The following is a 20,643-nucleotide window of genomic DNA, read 5'->3' as shown; positions in this document are numbered from 1 at the left end:
GGAGGTGGAGGAGTTTTTGTCACGATGAAGGTTATTTGCACGAAAAATCAGGAGGCGTGAAGTAAAAACAGTGGCTTAATGGATCAATGTGTGGCTGTTGTAAAGAGAGTGTGCAGCGTGAGAGAGATACTGTAGGGAGAAAGATTGGGAAATTAAGGAATAAAGACTGTGGGAAAAAAAATTGAGGCAAGAGGTATGGGAACTCTGGCAGGAGTCTTGTCCTTTACTGTTAAATGAAGAATGGACTTTAAAAGCAGAGTAGCCAAGAAAGAGCAAATGCCATAGAGAGCCACTCACTTTCTTCACAGCTGTAATGTCCTGGCCTCCTCTCCAAGCCTGGAGGAAAAAGCACCTAAACACACACACGTGCACTAACATCATTACTCAGCCATTACTGAAGAAAGTCGACAATGTCAGTTTCTTGTATCAGCCTGCGGAAACACAGCGGTTTGTTCCCTTCGTAAGCTGTTATGAGTTAACATGGAGTTATCTCATTATTCCTCCATGTTGGAGTGAGTAAGCTCAAACAAGCCAATCACACACAGACAAGAACTTGAGTCACGGTGTCTTAAAGATGACTTAGAATGAAACTCACAAGTCTTCATTGAACATCATTGATTTAGAGTGACCTAAAAATTGGTACAGGTCGTGCTCATTGCCTCTGCTCCTGCTGTTGTTGCTTTTTGTGTCAATATGGGGGCTAACCGATGAGAGGTTCAGGCCAGGATCACATTTCTCTTGGTTTCCGTCTTAGGTTCTCTAAGTCCGCCAGCTCTGTGGGCGGTCAGGCTCAGCCAAGCAACACAAGAGCTTAAAATGGGCAATACATATACAGTTTTCCACCCATTACTGAGTTCCTGTCACTGCTGCCCAGTTCCAGATAGCCGTGACACCAGTTCACATTGCAGCACGTGAAGGGCAAGCAGAGATTTGTCCCCCTTGTTGGCTAAGTAAACTACATGAAGGGCTTTGTACCTTAAGTACACAGTATCTTGTGTTTGCTGTCTTGTTCGGGGATCAGGTGTTCTGCTTGGTTTCATAGTTACAGTGTTATCTCTGCTCACTAAACTCAATATGCTGCAGTCGAGATTGAAATGCTGACAGTATGTGCTTGCCGCAATGCCCATTCACAATGCACAAAAAAACTGGACAAAACTTGACAATTGCGAACAACGTTGATAATCTTTCAGTGATGATTGCTCTCTGATTATCCTCTCCGCGCTCTTAGCGCATACTGATGAAGATCGATGAATCCTTTGCACGTCAGAATTTTCAAATGCATGCATGCAGAGTGTAGGCCAGGCCAGGGCTCATGCTCATTGACTGATCAATAAAGAGCTGGAGGTGCATATCTGCCAGACTACAACTAATAACAGCACTGGGACTTGTTAACACTGTCGTCTCTTGTTAATGTGGAATGACTGATACTCCACTGCTGGCTGCAAGTGGTGTTTTTTTTTTGTCCTGTTATGTGTACCATGGTAATGGTTTAGAGATAAGTCTTCTTAGAAACCCTTCTTTCATTTTATCTTTTGTGAGGATGTATCATTTGAAACGTTAAAAGGAAATAATTGCACATTTTTATATATTTGGTCTTATACCGCACTCTTCCACAGTCCAGTAACAGCCGGCCAGTCAGCCAAACGTATTGTTATTTCAATGCAGAGCATTTATCAATACTTGGTGTTTTAAGTTCTGGACACATCGCTCCCTCCAAGCATTGAACAATTGTTAAAATGGAATTAAATGTAAGATGAAAGCTGGATTTTCCTCCAGGGAAAATTACTCTCCCCATTTACTACCCAATCATGGCGGTTTTACACACTTACTGCATGCTGAACCTGCCCATTCATCTCTCACCCTTTTGTTGTATTTTGTTCTGTCTCACAAACACTCACAATGACAGAGCCCCAGCCCAGTGATCCCCATTAAAGATTGCATTGATGCAATGTGTTGTGGTTGCCATGTGAGCTTTTATTCTCTGCCAACACCTTTCTCTTTACAATCTCACATCTCCACAATCTAGTCTCCACATCTATCTCTCTATCCAAATTCATTTTTTGCTCCTTCACACACCCCTGTGCATTAATGCGTGGAAGCATGCTGGATGTTTGCTGTTGCAGTGTTGCATAACTTTGGCTCACAGATAAATCAGATTAATCTTAATTTATTCCAGCAACTGTGATTGCGTGTGTATTAATAAGGGAGGGTGAGCCTCACACAGGCAGCAGTTTGAAATGGGTTCTCATGCTGTTGATAGCACCTGCTCAATTACAGTCAGTTTGTTTTAAATGGTTTTGCAGAAATGCACCTCATGTGTCACGTTCGCAAAATTTTGTCCCATTTCTCTTCGCAGGTTTTCGCCAGTGCATAAAGCCTAGGCTACGAATAAGCGCGTAAAGCCAATTTTTCGCCATGTAGTTTGCTGCTCACTTAGGGACACCATTTGAATCCAGTTCCTGCAGGACATATGTGAACCTTTTTGCCTCTTTTTCTGTGTGTGTATCAGGAACAACAGCCAAGCATGTGGTGTTCCTGGCGGGAAACACGGCAAAGCATGGCCTCCGCTGCAAAGCCTGCAAGATGAGCCTACATCACAAATGTGAGAATGGAGTGGGACAGCAGCGCTGCATGGGCAAACTGGTAAGATGCATGACACCAAATAACACAGACACAAAGACATAATATAGACATTTTTCTCTTTGCTGTCAACAGTTTGGGAACATATACTTACTATGTCAGTATGATAAAAACCAAAACAGACATATTGAAATTGGCTTTCTGACCGTTTCCCAGTAGAATGTGCTTATTCAGAAATCACACTTTATGTGCGAGTGTGCTGGTACATCTGTCACCGTCCATCCTCGTCATCATGCTCATAATCGTTATATCATCAGTCTGTCCGTCTAAGTGTTAGATAATAGCAATGCAACTCACTATTTACAAAAATGCTGACCTCCTCCGACCCTCTGTTAAGTTCTGCCGGGCTGCTGTCAGCATAGACCATTGAATCAGAATCAATACAATCACCCTGAAGCAACTTCATCACCTCTATTGAAGATGTCACATGTCAGAGTGTTATGATGTGTTTGGCATTTCACAGTCCCAGCCTTGATGTCTGCTTTTTAATATGCGAGTGGAGCATTGGCTTGTTTGTGAAAGAAGGGGGTGTAAAATAATATTTGGAACAATTATCACATCATTAATTATTCCATTTTAGCTTTTAAATCACTAGCTGAGGCAGTGCGATTGTGAAAGCCTTTCAGTATCACAAAAATGGGAAAGTTGGCGGTATTGATCGGTGATCAGCTACTGATTTTAAATGTGCTTACGTGTTGACATAAAGAACTAGAGCAAAACTGCCTCATTGAGTAGGGGGAATTTATTTAATTGTTATTTGGTTCAGTCAATGAGTCTTTTCAGTGTTATTACCTCATGATCATGATCTGTAATATAACCTCCTCACTTAAAAATCATCAACTGAGAGATCAAGCCTTGCTATCATCATTGAATATCATTTTCCCTCCCAGCAACAGACTTTCTTGGGGCCTCTCCTCATTTCTGGGTGATGATAATGGAAATCGCGGGCTATTATGTGATTCACAATCATCATCGTCTCACATCTTATGTGAACCTGCAGTGTAATGAGACCATTTGGTTTTGGACTTGGTCTGTTGGGAAGGGCTGAGCGTTTTCACTGGGGAGGATTCAGTTACACCAGCGAAGGCCAGCTCCAAGAACGTTTTTTTTTACTTTGATGGCAGTCCAGCAAACTGGCAGTCAGGACTGAACTGGGACTCTTTAGTCATTCGCACACAACCCACACTGAGGAGAAAGAGATTGTAACACTGTCAGGGCATATTATGTGTGATTTCCTACCTTTTCTTACCTTGTTCCCAGTATTTGGCTACACCTCTATTGAGAAAATGTGGCTGGAATTAGTTGAGGGAATTTGAAAAAAGCTGAGTTTGTGATAATCAGCAAGAATAAAGTGCGTAGATGTCATATGGAAATGATATGGAAGTACTAACTGTACAGGCAGGCCTTGTGACCTCTCTCCACTAGATGCCTGAGGGATGAGGCTTGCAGATATGATCGGCTCTTAGGAGTGGAAAATGAGGTTGAGAGGTCAATAGATAAAAAGGGAAGTTCCCCCAGTGGAGTACAGCTCTAAATTCAATTTACTCTAAATTTGGAGACTTCAGCAGCCATGCTTGTTTCTCTTGGCTTGAGAACTCTTCAGCATAGAAATCAAGTTAGCTCACGCTCTGCATCTTTATAAACCATGAAACCAGTGTTTCACCATTTGTTCACTAGGTTTCTGTGCTTACTGAAACAATGACAGTGAATTCATAACACATACTGTATAGTTTAGAAATGGTGGTATTAACAGTCAGGCCTTTGTGGTTCAGCTATTTGGTTACATAACATTACTTCACCTTTAGCTTTGGCAACAATCAGCTGATGATGCTAATGTTTTATGATTTTCAACAACCGTGGAGGAATAGTTTGGTTTTCAGTGAAATTTTGAAACTTAGAATCAAACACACAAGGTTTTCCTGTTTTTATGGTTATGGACCATTCACTAAAATAAGTTGCTTTAGCTTCTCCTGACACACAGTTATGGTTTAGATTCAGTCTTTACAACTCCAGCAACAGTTTTTCCATTTTCCAGTTTGCAGCTACAGCTTCATCCAGATTCCTTTGTGTTTCCTTGGTGCCCAGTGTACACGACACAAGTTTGATTCAGTGTTTGACAGAGACAAGATCAGTGAAAACATTCACCATATGCATGTTCTCTCCCAATATCTAAAAGCGTTTGGATGAATCTCTCAATGTATGTGAGATCAAACAGCAGTACCTGAGAACTGATAACAATGTTTTGTACAACTTCGTATGGCTGTATCATTATTCTGCGCTACCTGAAACAGCTGTGCATGAATAAATAATTTAAGTGGAGTTCTCTTCTCCCAGTGACTTTTTAATGAACAGAAAAAAGCATATTGTGGATTAAAGACACATCAGAATGGCCACCATGACTCTTCCCCAGATTTCCCCAAAACCTACAATCATTGCTGTCACAACATCAGTGTACTCAATGAAGTCACTGACAGCACCAGTGAGTGGTGTCTTTTGTTTGTAGCCAAATTAACCAGATTCCTTGATGAGTTTGCCCCCAAAAAAGCTGACGTCTCAGTTCTCGAGATGGGCCTGAAGAACTCAGGGTTGCATATTTTAGCCTTCTCATCAAAAGTGTCAAATGAAGAATGAATCACGACCACTTGAATACATTAAATGTAAACAAACGGCAGTCCTATGAGATGTAGGTCTCCAACGCTGATCCTCACATCCAGCAAAGATTTGAAATGGACAAATAATTATCGAGGACAATCTCCAGAAAAAAAGAAAATGCCAAAAAAGCTGAAGATATATAAATGATGAATCACCCAATGATTGAGGCGTCTTTCAATCTCCTGTCTTTCTTCTTTACTTAAGAAGGATTCAAAACAGATGGGGAAGTATTGATTGGATAGGATTGAGGTTGGTAATGGATATATAAATGATAAATGTTTTAGGGCCTTCGGAGATGGAGGGAGGACATGATGAATAAAGATAAATCAGGACAGTGACTTTAATACCATTTGTATCTGTAGTCCTTAATATTTTTTCATTCAAATAATAATTGGACGTCTGTTTAACATTAACAAGAGTGATGTCTGTCTACCAGTGTGGCAGAACTTTATCTCTGTCAGTTGTGCTCAGAAACGTCCGACTAAAGAGAGTTATGTGCAGTATTTCAGTGTCAGGGTGCTGTGGGGCTGCATATTGATTTCTCCGTCACTTAGCTCTCTTTTTCCCCCTCTCTGTCTTTCAGCCAAAAGGCTTTCGACGTTACTACAGCTCTCCATTACTGATCCAGGAACAGTACGGCTGCATCAAAGAAGTCATGCCCATTGGTGAGCAGCTTAAATCTCCATAATAATTTCAACTTTGTGTGGGATGACATGCTCTTAAGCAAACTACACTGTTCTCGAACCACTTCTCCGCTTGAGCTGTTTTACAAGATGTTCCTGTTTTTTTATAGTATTGTAAAGCACCACATGCCTAACTTAAAAGCTTAACATTTGTTTGCCATCATGTCTTCATTCTTTTCTAAAGCCTGTGGCAACAAGGTGGACCCTGTGTATGAGGCCTTGAGGTTTGGGACGTCGCTGGCACAAAAGGCCAAGAGAGCCAGTGGCTCTGAGTCTCCACACAGAAACTCGGTAAGAAAAGGATCATTTATCATGTTTGGTTAGCGTTTGTTTTTACACTGACAACACAAAATACCGGTCACAAAAACTTTCTGTTTTATTTATCTTATCTCAATATTTTCATCAAGCTATAATGCACATACAGCTTATCACAATCCAGTTAATATATTATACTTGTTATGTTTTGTCCAACTGCAACAGGCATACTGTAGCTGATGGTCTAAATAGATACTGCCACTGCAGGGCTGTAAACACTACCAATAAAGGCAGTCTGGTACGGGCAGTAATGAAGGGAGACGTCGGGGCAAACACTCATGTTACATCTCTGAAGATGAACTGGACCGATTGTACTGTACAGCTACACTCTCCAGCCTCCTTTCTGTCCCTGTGTAATACACAAGGAAATCTGTTTTTCATAGCTTATCACTGTTAATGTAATCTAAACTGTGTTTGCAGTCCGGATACGTCTCTGTATGATGACAAGAGAAAGCTGTTGGGTTTGGGCCATCCCGTCCTCTACAGCTGTTAGTGAATGGACGTGTGTGTCGGTGGAGGCTCACAGAGACAATGTGATCTCAACAGGGGTTTATGATAATAGTTTCCAAATGCAGACTTAACAACAGCATGTTTGCTACACTGCAGTTTTCTGCAAAACAACTGTTTAGACTGTGAAAGAGAATGAATTTTTAGCTATTTTAAACTGAATTACTGAATTGAATCTCTGTCTATTTCATCTGTTTTATCTCTTCCATCTGCACTCAAATCATCTTTGAATGATCTCTGCAGATCAGTGACTTGGATAAGGTTCCAGAGGAAGTGGTGGCTCACAGCAGTAGGCAGGAGCTGTCGAGAAAACACAGCGATGATGGTGAGTATCTTTTGCGGTACAATGTGTGCATCTGGATTACGGCCATGTAGTGACACAGGGAAAAAAACACACTGCCATTGCTGTTGCCACAAGAGAGTCTGAGAAAGTTGCAACATCGAATTTTTCTCCTCTGAACCATCAAAGATTAGTTTTCCACTATTTCCTGTATTTGCTTGCTCACTCTGACCCTGCTATAGAACGTCCTTTAGAAAAAGGCCAAAGAAACATGTGGACCTCTCTTTTTTAATCTGCATTGTGTGTAGCTCTTGATTTAGTGGCGGCTGAGTTTTTTCATCTTAACAATGGTCTCTGTCGTGAAGGGCAAGGCACTGACCCTTTACAACCTGGAGCATTCACTGAGCGGTGAAGGCAGAACTACAAGGAGAATGGTCGAGTGCACCAAGGAATTCCCTTGCTTTTGAAAATACTATTTGGAGCGTGGATACAATGCTGCTGAACAATTTCCTTCAGAGAATAGCACCTAGCCCAACAAAAACATGAATTAATATGTTCTTAGCCTGGGCCATGTGTCGGCCACGACACTGCTCTAGTTTCTTAAAAGTACTTGGATTCAAATAAATGGGATAAGACAAGATAAAATAAGCCATTATTGATCCCCAGAAGGGAAATCTTGGTGTAACAGCAGCACAAAAGTAAAATAAAATGTAAAAATACACAAATGATATCAGTAGAAACTATACAAAACTATACGAGAATGAGCAAGAGCAATTAAAGACAAAACTTGCGAGGTAGTGACAAGTTAATTGACAAGTTACACCATAAAGTGACAAGTCTAGTACGTTAGCAGAGTAGACCAGAATAATATGTACTGTGATTATGTAATGATACTTTGTGTTGTCTGTATTAATGTAGCAAATAGACCTATACTATAGTATATGATGTTAACATGGTATATATGATATAGTACAGTATGAATTATAAGATATAGTATAAGGTGCAATGTAACAGTAGTAATAATAATAGCCATAATAATACATTATTGTATAATATATTATAGTATACTGCATGAATATACATAATATAATTTACTGCAGCAGTATAACATAATTGATGAGTCTGATTTAGTGAAGCTAGTGTTTCCAGCTGCAGACGAGCTATCTCACTGGTTAATTGCTATGAAATTTGCCTTTTTGATTTCGTAGTAATTAATCATGCAAAAAGATTATAATTTTTACCACTTTTTTGGCAAGGTTCTTAAAGTAGCAAAGAATCTGAATGTTTTTCTGTGTCCAGCATATAATCTAACAAACATGGCAGCTTTTAGAGGCTGCAAACAGGGCTTTAGACACATTATCTTGTTGTTATTTAAATGGTTGTTGATATCTTTTAGGAATTAGTCTTTGTTTTTTTATCTTTCAGTTTTCACAGTTATTGAGAATGGGACAGATTATTACCTCCAGCCAGAAAGAAAACCTGATGATTTGCTGGTAAGAAATTAATCTATCTAATTGTATTACATAATAAATATCTAAATCTGTCAAGTGTGTGTGAGTGAGTACATTATAAATGCCTGAGCAGGACTGTTCTTCTAACATACACCTGTATTTTAGTAATGTCAGCCATTCAGACTGAATTGAATTGAAAGGAAATAAGATGGAAGTGTGATTTTTACGAGGAAAATATTCCAACAGTTGTAGAAAAAACACACACAATGATTCCTGTCCCTCCAAACAACATGTGGGCCTTTAATTTATGTCAAATGCAAATATGAGCAAATTTTGAGGTCAATATTTTTAAGCAAAAAATAAACTGGAAGAATAAGAAAAAGAAAACTGAATGTACCGAATATTATTTTAGAGGAATGGCAAGCTTAAACTGTACTGTCAGCAGCTCTGGGCGTCAACTTTTCACACTGATTGTTATTCTGCAGTTTGTTAGTCTTACAGTAACGTGTATTATTGCTGCACTCTGAAACCCTCTGAGAGCAGACTTTGTCCACTGACCTCTCTGAGAACTGATACCCAGCCAGTCCGTTCTGTGTCCATTAAGCATGCTGCACTTTGCCCTTGGCCTCCATCGTCACTGCTGAATTTCCCAGGACTCTGAGGGAAAACTTCTCTTCCTGCTGCAACAAATCATACCCACTTTGACAGTACCACTGGCCTGCACTAGTAGAGAGAAGCCTTGACCTTCTGGTTTGGATCTGCAGCTCTGTGCTTCTGTTTTGATTCTCTACAGTGAAGATGCGGTGCTGATGGTGCAAAATTCATGCTAGTGAGAGGATAAAAGGTGATAAACCTCTGTGAATATCTGCAGAGAAACGATGAATATTTCATGAGCAGATTTCAAAACGGCTCTTTTCCTTTCTATCTTCCATGATGGGGTTTATCGTATAAATGCTATTTGTACCCATTTTCTATGTGCAGCCATCTATTGTGTTTACTTTTATAGTTGAACATGTTTATCTCCATTGTCAACAATGGAAAAGGACCACAGATACTTGGGACAAATAACCATACAAGGCAAATAACCATACAAGGCAAAAAAAACACACACACATGCACACACCTATCTTCTGCAATACAATCTAGCAGTCCAGCCGTCCATTTCGGGGAAGAGACCTGAAGTGCATTGTGCTGTGTTATCAGGCTGGACCGAGCACAGCTGGCAACAGGCCGTTTGTCTGTCAGCCGACCATTAGCTCAGGCCGGCGGACAGACAGATGGAGGCTCTGCAGGGTAACGAGCAGAGAAAAACGCTCGGAAACAGCTCCAATTTGAGATGAGAGGCTCACACGCACAAATGGAACACATGCAGTCACACACAGGATCCCCATCTGTTGACGCTTTTCAGGTTTTGTGTGAAACAACCTGAGATCAATTGACAGTAAAATAGTCTGGCTCATGCTGTGATTTCTTTTTGGTTGCATTCTCTGTTTGGGAAGTTTTGATTTTGTTGTTGGTGGCGTTTTTTGTTTTTGTTTTGTTTGTCTGTTCATTTGAGCCAGCTTCTGCTAATCCAAAGAAACTTCTGTTGTTATTGCAGGACATGTAAAATGTGTAACTTCCAACAGCAAAAAGAAATGAGCTCTTGAAGCTTCACTAATCCTTATTTTTATAAAACATTGGATCAAATGACTATGTGTAGTGACTAGTTAGTAATTGGATGACACATTCATCATAAAAAAGGTTTTTAAAGTGATAATATGTCAAAGTTGTGTTCACGGGTTACTGTAGATTTAAAGGAATGAATACTGCTCTTCCATTTCCTTTTTTTTTGTTTTTCCTTCACCACACTGTCCCTCACTTTAAACACTGCCTTCTTTTCCAATAGCTCAGTTGCAAAGTTATCTCAACCTGCCCGACCTCTCGCTCAGTGTTTTAGGCTCCCGCAGCATCAAGAGCCTCTCAAGGCAGTGAGCAGCTCTTAGTTAGCGGCAATGGATTGCCACAGCTTGATGTTGTTGTTTTCACCCAGAGGCCACAGAGGCAGTTTGCCTCGCGGCTGCTTTCATCCATCAGGCACATTGCCTGTCCACATGGAGGATGCTCGGAGAGCCCCAAAAGACCAGAAACACTTCTCTTCATTAACTACACGGTGCCACAAAGACAGACATTAGTGTATCTTAAAAAGTCATTCTCATATCTTTTGGCCAAAACGTCCAGGCATTGTGCAGGGACAAGTTATCATTTGAAAGGATTTCTGGGGACACAGCAGGCAGGATTCAGACTCAAGGTATTAGTGATGAAATAAGAAGACGCCTCCAGCTTTGTGAGCAGGTGTGAAGAGCCCCAGAATGGCGGCTCATCTCCCTGCTAATTGTGCTAACACCTCTCTGACAACTTCCACTCCACCCACACCCCTCTCCTGTTATAACTTCCTGAGCGTTGAATACCTGATCCTGGTTCTCCCACTCGTGTTGACGGTGGATTAAGAGGAACAGATTGCAGAACAATTTAAGCTGCTCCCCGGTCCAGCAGTGTGTTCTGTAAACAAGGGCTTCTCCTACCTATGTGAATGCCAAAAGACTATTTTGAGACACGAGAAAATTGACAATAGAGAATATGTTATTTGTTTTTTTGTATGTGTGACTCTGAGCTTTGTTTAAATTGTCAGCAATGTTTTCCTTTTCCCAAGAGACTTCTTCAAAACCAAATTTGTATGTTCATGTCTTTCCGCGTTTGTGTCTTGTCTAGTTGGAGCAGAGCCAACTACAGAAGGATGTCCTTAAACTCAACACCTATGTGGCCTTGTTCAGCTTCACTCCCCAAGACAGCCATGACCTGGACATGAGGTTAGTTTACACACGGGACACATGCAGCATCAATGACAGAGAAACAGAATCTCATGTGACTTGTTTATAAGATTAATAAATGGACTCCTTTAGTCGCCCTAACAATAATAAGCTTCATATAGGTTGCACCTGCAGTTTGCAGTTGCTCTAAACTTGCCTTGTATGATCTGCAGCACACATGTGAGTTTGCAAAAACAAACAAAAAAAAGAAAATGGTGAAATGCAATCCTACTGTACATTATGCTCGTATACAGCCGTACAATGCAAGAGCGAGGCACACAATCACAAACACACAAAGTACACGTATGCACATAGTGTTTGATTTATGTTGGTAAATAAGATGACATGCTGGTGAAGAGCTGTCTACTCTTAGTCAATATTCATCTGCTTTTTAAAGCCAAGAAATTCTGTTTTCTTTTAATTACCGTGTCTGTGTTTTACCTTATGTAATCAGTGTATTAAGTCAAAAATTAAAAGAATAGATTTAGAACATGAACTAATTAGCCTCCTCTTTGTAGGTAATGGTCCTCAAAGATTAATTTCTCTGGAGTGGCCTCATTAATAGTACCTGTGTGTGTGTGTGTGTGTGTGTCATAATGGTCTATTAATATCAGTCAATCTCATGTATTCTTGGATTTATCTTGAGAGTCTTTGGAAAGTCTATTTATAGCTCCCATGAGGCATACACAGTGTACCAGTGGCTAAGCGGGGATATATTATTTTTTGAATGCTGGTAAAAAAACAAACATATTTTACTTTGGTTAAAAGTTTTGGCCGTTGTAATACCGCACATTCTTACACCATCAACACTTACACAATAAATTCAGTAAGTTCAAAGATATACAGAGGTAAATCTGGTGTGACTACAAACCCAGCAGTGAGGGTAACCATCTAGCATAGAGTACATATTGGACCCATCTGTAGTATGGACTTGAGTCTATGTTATTATCTCCAATACAATCTGAAACTCAGGCTACAGATAGCATATGGGATAGGATATGTCTTCCATCGTCGGCATACTTTATCATTCATTGACTTCTCCTCTTGGACTCCCTGTCCACTGATACCTGCTAAGCTCACCAAGCTTTGTTTCAAATGTATTTCTGTTAGGAAAGCTTACATCAATGTTTTGCTATTCTGGGTTTCGCTGCAGACAGTAATCAACACATGAAACACTTAGACACAAAGCACAAATTACGGGAGAAATGGAATCTTTAATCAAAAGGTTCAGTTTTCATTTTAAGCGAGAAAATCCGGTTTGTGATTAGTTTTAGTCGCAGCCACATGCTCTGATTACCTGATAACTTTCGGCTATGTGGTGATTGTAATGATAAGTTCTGCACTTTTAGAATACAGAATTTGGAAACCCACTCTTCCTTTTTGTTATTTAATCGACAATCATTTTACCAATCATTTTTTCTCACTTTCATGGCTCTCGTTTTCATAATTTACTTGATTTGAAAGCACAGTACTTCTAGGAGACGCTCATACGGTACATTTCCTGTTATTCTTTAAAACAGCATGTGTCTACTTTGTTTTCATCTTAGAAGTTTTTACAATGTTTTACAATAAAACATGTTTTCTGGGTCATGGGGATTATACCAAGCAAAGGACAGTCAGGGCTGTAACTGAACCACAAGAGGAAGAAAAAAGGGGAATTGCGTAAAACAACATTTGGCTCAACTGTGTGGCCCTTTTGATTTTTATTGGTCAAATTAGCCAAACTATGACAGATGCTAGTGATTATAGTACATGCTGCAATGGGGTAAAATGAGTCATTAGTTTCCTGGACAAAGTCAAATTACTCACATCAAACAGGATTAAGGTGTATTCAATCAGAAAAAAACACAAACGCCTTCTCTAATGCTTAACTATACGGCATACGCGTATAAAAGGGCGTCTTAAAGAGATCAAGTGGATACGTAAAGCTCTTCTCATTGTCAACATGCACATTAACTTTTAGGTGTTTGTTAAGCCCTGTACCCCCTTTGCTTACTGTTGCCATAAACATGGGTTTTTGAGTATTTTGTCCTTTGTTTTGCTCTATAATGCAGAGCTGGAGACAGAATCTTGTTGGCTGATGACTCCAATGATGACTGGTGGAAGGTAGGTACGAAACCAACATATTACCCCACATAGAAAAGATGGATTGATAAATTACAGGAAGTCGAGCTGTAAATTATAGGGGCGAGGCAACAGGCTGCCTCGGGACACAACTGCCTGACAGATAAATTAGGGAGACAAAAGGGCCAAACCGTGACTGCACAGAGGCAGCCGGCTGCCACCAGACCATGAAGAAACTCATCACGCATTTTAACTCTGTTGTTGCTCTTAACAGGCTGTAGATAAACACAGACAGCTGTACTGTTTAGTCTTTGAACGGTGATACTTTACCTGATTTAACACATGCATACAGTACAATGCATAAGTACTGAAAGTAAAGACATATACAGTATATCTTCTTCATGTCTATGAATCAGCTATATATAAGTTAGTATGATACAAAATAAAACTTCATACATGTACTGTAACCTACCCCCAGTGTGTAATCCTCTTATGTATTGTGCAACTCGAACATGTGTCAGCTGTTTTCATGTTTGTTGATTTCTTTTCCAGGGGGTAATTGAGGACAGGATCGGTTTCTTCCCAGCAGCCTTTGCTCATCAGCTGCGGGTTGAGGACCAAGTGTTCAGGTGTAGCAGGACGTTCATTGGCTGTAAGGAACAAGGCCAGATCACCCTGAAGGAGGGACAGGTACTGTACAAACCTTATGAAGATGATGAGGATGAGGATGATTATAGGCAGATGAGTGATATTTTTAGTGAAAAGTCTTCACATAAAGTCAGGCTGAACAGGATCCTTCCCTTAAAATAGTTTATTTATATTCTAAATCATCCCGCCCCATTATTATGGGTTTTCTGTGTCAAAAACCCACTTGCATAATTGAATAACTGCCTGGATGTCTGCAACAGTGTATTTTTTGATGCTACAAATGGCACCAAAGTCAGAAATTGCACATATTGGCTTTGAAAGGGATTTTTGCAAGAAACTCTGCAACCTGTTTGTGAATAAATGCCTTTCAAAAACCTGCCAGATAAACCTGAAAATACCTGACAATCACAAGGGTTAATAACAAGGACTTAGTTAGACCAAACATTAGCAAGCTTCATCACACAAGCCTCCTCTTCATCATGGGTTGGAGAAGCAATGACCCTGGACATTAAAACGTCCACATTATACCTGTGTCTAATTCATGATGGCACCCCAGCCATTAGAGCACGTCCGATTCACATTAGCCAGCAGCTCTTTAGCCATCTTATTACCCTCCTGCAGCTCCCACATTGCCTCTTACCTCCAGCGACTCTACCCTCGCATGTGCTTATTTACTGGAAAGCTCGACTGGAGTTGGCTGACAGAGAATCCTTCTAAGGAATTACCATTAGATGAGCATTTTTGGTACATTGGCTGTACTTAGAGCCTTTTTCCACAATGCTTTCCAGGGCATGTTGGAACTCATTGGAGACTTAAAGCAAGAAACCCCCAGTGGAGATGAAACCACCAAAAACAAGATGAGTCTGTGACCCGCTGCCTTTCTTTTCCTGTCACACAAACCCAGGGGAAGATATTGAGAGTACTCAGAGCGAGCATGGAAATACAATATGTTCTGGTGCATCACGAGGGTCAATGACTGAGTTGGAAAGAAAGGGAAGTTTGATCACTTAATTAGTGATGAAAAAGAACAGATTTCTTTCCTCAGAATATCCCAAACCTAATAATGACCACATAATCATAGCAATAATATCAACAGGTTGCAACTATAGCACCTTTACTGGACTTTAAATGTCATGATATGCCGTTAAAAATAAAAAAAATAAAAAACTGGGAGACTTATGCACATAAAAACAGATGAGAGACATGTTTGTGTTTATGGAGGACTTCATGTATTATCTTTAAAATACTTCTCTGACAGTTATATTTGCACAAGACCATGTCGCAAGTAGTATGTAGTAGAAGAACTTTAAAACATGAAAATAGGTGAACAGGCTGTCCATATACGTTTGGCCACATAGTGTATTCCTAGAGAAAAACGAATGCCCCGGTATGTATATGTACTATGACAATTGTTGAATGCAGGAAGCAATCACTCACATAGGCAACTTAGAATTAATCCGTGCGTTCGAGTGGTTCTTGCATGAGGCCCATTGTGTCCTTCAATTAATTACTCACATATATTGAAATATTCTATCTAATGTTTTGTACTATGTTTAACTGTACTTGTCAACTTTACGTTCTATTCTTTGTAGTTTTCACATTAAAGTAAGTTTAATTTCTTTCCTCAGATCTGTGTGAGCAGTGAGGGCGAACGCAGCGGCTTTCTCAGAGTGGCGAGTGGAAAGAAGAGAGGCTTTGTGCCCTGTGATGTTCTGGAAATCATCTGAGACAAACAGACAAATGAGGAGAGAGAGAGAGAGAGAGAGAGAGAGAGAGAGAGAGGGAAGGTAGGTAGGATCAGTCATCTGGAGGTCAGAGGAGGAGGGAACTGAACCTGCATAATGGCTACAAGAAACCAGTGAGGGCATTCGCCTCATCAGACATTTGGAGTTGGACGTACAAATGATGATGGTTTTGTCAATGACAACTCCACTTTGTAGCAGGTCAGAGTGTCAGCACCTTCTTTACTCCCTCTCAGCACAGACACAGACCGTTTGTTGTTAGCAGAGAGACATGAGATTTCACTGGATTTGATTTAATTTATAGAGCCAATGCGTGTGTTTCTTTTCCCCTTCGTTTTATTCTGCTACGAGCTGTTTATTTTTTTTAAAGGAGAATTGCTGTCTGGCTGTTGAAGCCAAAGAAAAAGAAACAAGCACTTGCTACAATGATTATTTTTCAAGGTTACAGCACATACAATGGCATTCCTCTTGCAAATAGTTTAGTTTCTCATGCTTTTACATTATGTTCCAAGAAGAAGTTGAGCTTTTAATGCAAATTTCATTCCAATAGACTCCAAAATGTTTGATTATTGTGGACAAGATCCTTTGATGTCAGAAGATGATGAAAACATTAGATCAGAATAAACAATATATACAATGAAAGAAGAACATTGACTTCATTTGAAGCCTCAAATTTCCCTTGAAATCCATTAACAAATATATATATATATATATATATATATATATACATGTAAAAATACAGTCCTAAGACAGAAGTGAAAAAGGTTTGTGTTTCAGGTGAGAAACAACACATCAGATGCAACAAAAGGATCTGTGGGAGTATTTTCAGAGGAGTTTGACACATTCAAAGTCTTGTCAGCCTCACATTCCAAAGATTTAGAATCAGAAACGCAGATTAAAATCTGTGTTTCTGTGGACACAAAATGTAACGTGTTGCATTGTGTCCAATCAATTAGATTGTGTTAGATGTATCTTTTAAGGCTTATCTTTAATTTAATTTTCTCTATTTTAAGTTGCTTTTGTCAAAGATTTTGCAGCTTTGTTGTTCTATAGAAGTGCACGAGAAGGAAGGAATGCTCTGTGAACACATGATGGCACCTGTCAGACAATGACACATGTTAGAAAATGATACATTTCTAGTTTGCGTGTTGACTTTAAATGTGATCACTTTCATGCGTTTTTTTCTCTTTCTCAGCACAGGCAGTTCTGAACAGCACTTGCTGTACAGAGTCCAGTTACGTGCGTTTATGGAGAGGTGTTGCATCATAGTAGATATAGTATATCTCTTGAAGGTTGTTCTGCACTGAAACTTGGCTTTATTGAATGTCCAATAACTCCACATTGTATATACTGTACATACAAAATTAAAATTTCTTCTTTATCACAACAACCATAAGTGTATTATGATGTTTTTTGTCTCCCTTCTTCTATTCTCTCTGCAACAAAGAGTTACTGCAATCATACAAACATATGTCTAATATTTCACATATCTCATCCTACGTCTCTCAGAATGATTCCTAAATTTCTCTCATGGTTCTCTCTCCTCTCTTGGGCATGAATTAGTTGTCAAAAAAAAGCATTTTTCGCAGAAAGAAAGACCAAAATGGGGAGAAGACAAGTAAAACATTTTGCTGTAATGCACAGAGATACACAACGATTCCTTTGTCTCAGTTTTCACATCAGTCCCAATCTCTCAATGCTAAATTGTATACTTCTAATTCTGAACTGAGAAGCACATGAAACCTTGACGCCTTCTCGATCAGACAGCCATGATGGAATAATGCTGTCAAAATTCATCAAAATAGGATGCAATGATCATTTCTTAATACTGGGAAAAGGTCTTGAACTCCACTGATAGCATTCCCTTTGTTATTATGATCCCGTATGCTGATACACGGCATTATGAATGTGCTAGAGCCCATCTTGAGGCAAGTAGAGCCCATCTTGAGGCAAGTAGGGCTCAAAAAGGAAGACTGCAGCTGTCTGAAACTAAAAGCATCAGCATTTTAAAGTTCTCAAAACAGTTCATTCCAAAGAACCCCTAATAAATAATACAAAAATGGTAATATCAGCCAAAACATATCTCTATTTGAGATAGACAATTCATTCTTGAACTTGTCAAGCAAAAGTGCTATGCAAACATGGATGATGAGTCCCAGAAGTGGTCAGAGTATTGATTGTATATTTGTATTGTGCAGTTTTGTGCCACACACAAAAGATAAGGTTAATCAATCTATGAACCAAATTTAAACAGTTTCTACAGAACAAAGCAGTAGGTGGAGCTTGTTTTGTCACTATACTGTATCTGTTTTGTTGCAGCCTGTTGTAAAAGCGGGTTTGTACGAAATAATTTGCTCACATGGTCTCTGCTCAATGCAAAACCTAAAAAAAACAAAAGAAACTGTGAAGTGTTGTTTCCTTTTATGACTTATCTTTACCTCAGGACACTTTATCACCTCACCATCTCACAGTTCAGCAAGCCTTGCTGATTTTACCCTTTTGATCTGCTAGAGCTTCTGACCACAGTCTGCACCCTGCAGTCCACCATGAGAGAGTCTGCTTCAAACTTCAGAGGCTTTAGCAGCTCTGTTAAACAACTGTTTGCATGTTTAGATTGTCTCTTGATGCACAGCAAAAGTATAGAAGTTGAGGCAATCACAGACACTTTGCTATTTCAGAGTTTGCCCATTTTCCTGTTCTATGTCTGTGTAATGACAAATCCCAGGCCCAGGTCTCACATACTTGACTCTACTACCACCTAGTGGTTCATTAGAGTAATGGCAACATCCGGTTTCCTGAGAGCAGGGGTCTTCAATTAAACTTCCAAAAGGTCCGGAATATATATATATATATATATTCAAGAAGCCTAAACAACCTCTCTGTGTAGTCAACAACTGTCAAATCAAACAAAGAAAGTAGCCTACACATCAATTATATTTTAACAATTATTATTGTGTTTTCAAATTTAACTGGATGGATTATAAATAATACATAGAAATACATACATAAATGTTCTAATTTCAAGTAAAATAAGAGCTGCATTAAAGAATAACTGACATAACAGAAAGCTTTTGAAAAATGTGCATCTTAAAATAAAGTATTTCATTTAAGAAAAATTAATTTCACTGAATTGCCCTGCAGCTTTAAATTCAGTTTATTCAGGTGTGAAGTGATGTCAATCAAAAATCAATATTGTATTTTTCTCATCTTCTAACAAGATAAATTAGTGAGCAGGGACTTTATCTGTGGTTATTGAAACTTGTTTCAGCTCTATTTCTCTGGTTACATCATTGTTGAACAGTGAATTCATGTGTTTCTGATCATATTGCGCTCTGAGGTTTATTTTCTCTGTCTTCTTTTCAGATGTGAGTGGGTACGTTTCCTCAAAAGAGTTGTGCTTTGTCTCGTAGTGTCGCTTGACAATACCGCTTTGAATAATCGTCACGGTCTCTAAACATGCGAGACACGCTGGTTTTAAACTGCCTGTGGGAAGAATTAACCTATAGGAGTTTGTTCATTAATGATTAACTCCTCTGGACTCTCTGACCGCTTTTCTTTTTATGGAGAACGTCATATGAAATAACTTCTGTGACTATCGGAGCTGTCGTAGTCTTATTCATTGTCTTTCCTCGTCTCTCCCCCCCTGTGTCACGGTGTGTGAACATCTCACTCGAGTCAAGAAACTTGTCAAAATACACATTTTTTGATTGGCTGAGCTGCATCACGTGATGTGATTTACACCGCATTGGTCGGCGTGTTTCTTGCACCGATGAACAAGTGCCGAGAAGGCTGAAAAAGATGCGCCGGTTAAAATAGAAGCGCTCCGTCTATTAGTGACCCCTGCCTTAAAACTTGTTGAACAAGTGCAGCAGCCTCTGAACTAGTGACACAAATAAGTAACACTTATTGTAAATTGTACTTTCCCACGTAACACCCATTGCAACACTTTCATCACCACACAAGCTGAAGTTGTGAGCGATCCAAAGTTGTCGGCTAATTTATGCAACTCTTTTTATTGTATGCACAGCTGTTTGTCTACAGACACAAGAATACAGTCAATTTTAAGTCAGTCTTTTTTTTCTTTCTTACAGAACAAACTAACAACAGAGGTACTATTTCACAATGTACCAGATATCACATAATGATTGACACACTTTTGTCTTTTGTCACTTCTGCTCCCATGACAGCAGGACTCAAAGACAAATTATTTCTTGGCAAAAGCTCAACTTAAAACTGCAATAATCAATATTTGTATACAAATAATGGATTTAAGTGACCCACAGATTATTATCACCCAATTCTGCAGTTCCTCTCTACTCTACAGAGCATCATGTCATCTTCCATCTCATGGATTTGGTTGTACGCCACCACAACTTTATTGTTTTACACTCCAGTGAGAAAGCTCTAAAAACCCACTGTACACCTGCTCAGCACCACACAGCAGACAGACACAGCTATAGCCACGAGCTAGTGAACATTGTTCAGCATTTTGGAAGTTAAAGTTTCCCTCTGGAGTTGGTAGAGACCAAAAACAGAGCTAAAATAGAGTGAGACTTACATTTGCCAGGTGGCCAGAAACAAGAGTCCAAATGAACTCTAATGTTGCTTCGTGGATGCTGGATGTGTAAATAGGCAATTGTTTGCCAACACATAACAACTTTATAAGGTGGTAATATGTTTGTTTACAGCTTGCTGCAATGCCCTCAAGAAGCCCCCCCAAAAAAGAAAAAAATTCAATAAATGCCGGTTAAAAAAATAATAATTTCTGGTCAATGTAGTTTATTTCTAAATTTACTACATATCTTAAAAATA

At 39.4% G+C, this 20,643-nt stretch overlaps 1 protein-coding gene across 8 annotated transcripts in view; it reads left to right on the top strand.

The window, feature by feature from the left end:
* stac (SH3 and cysteine rich domain) overlaps positions 1 to 17,222 on the top strand; it is a 29,073-nt gene extending 11,851 nt beyond the window's left edge. For 5 of the 8 annotated variants that reach the window (XM_031847571.1, XM_031847570.1, XM_031847569.1 and 2 more), the window contains 8 exons: positions 2,510 to 2,643; positions 5,876 to 5,957; positions 6,160 to 6,266; positions 7,041 to 7,122; positions 8,503 to 8,570; positions 11,280 to 11,377; positions 13,432 to 13,483; positions 13,994 to 15,711. In XM_031847571.1, coding sequence (XP_031703431.1) covers positions 2,510 to 2,643; positions 5,876 to 5,957; positions 6,160 to 6,266; positions 7,041 to 7,122; positions 8,503 to 8,570; positions 11,280 to 11,377; positions 13,432 to 13,483; positions 13,994 to 14,251 — 881 coding nt within the window. In that variant the 3' untranslated portion in view covers positions 14,252 to 15,711. The other 3 variants (XM_031847576.1, XM_031847572.1, XM_031847575.1) reach the window with 2 other exon arrangements.
* Positions 17,223 to 20,643: the final 3,421 nt, after the last annotated feature.

The sequence above is a fragment of the Anarrhichthys ocellatus genome, unplaced genomic scaffold (assembly GCF_004355925.1).
Source record: "Anarrhichthys ocellatus isolate YVR2014 unplaced genomic scaffold, GSC_Weel_1.0 scaffold7, whole genome shotgun sequence".
In the NCBI taxonomy this organism is placed as follows: domain Eukaryota; kingdom Metazoa; phylum Chordata; class Actinopteri; order Perciformes; family Anarhichadidae; genus Anarrhichthys; species Anarrhichthys ocellatus.
This window is presented reverse-complemented; position numbering and strand designations above follow the sequence as displayed.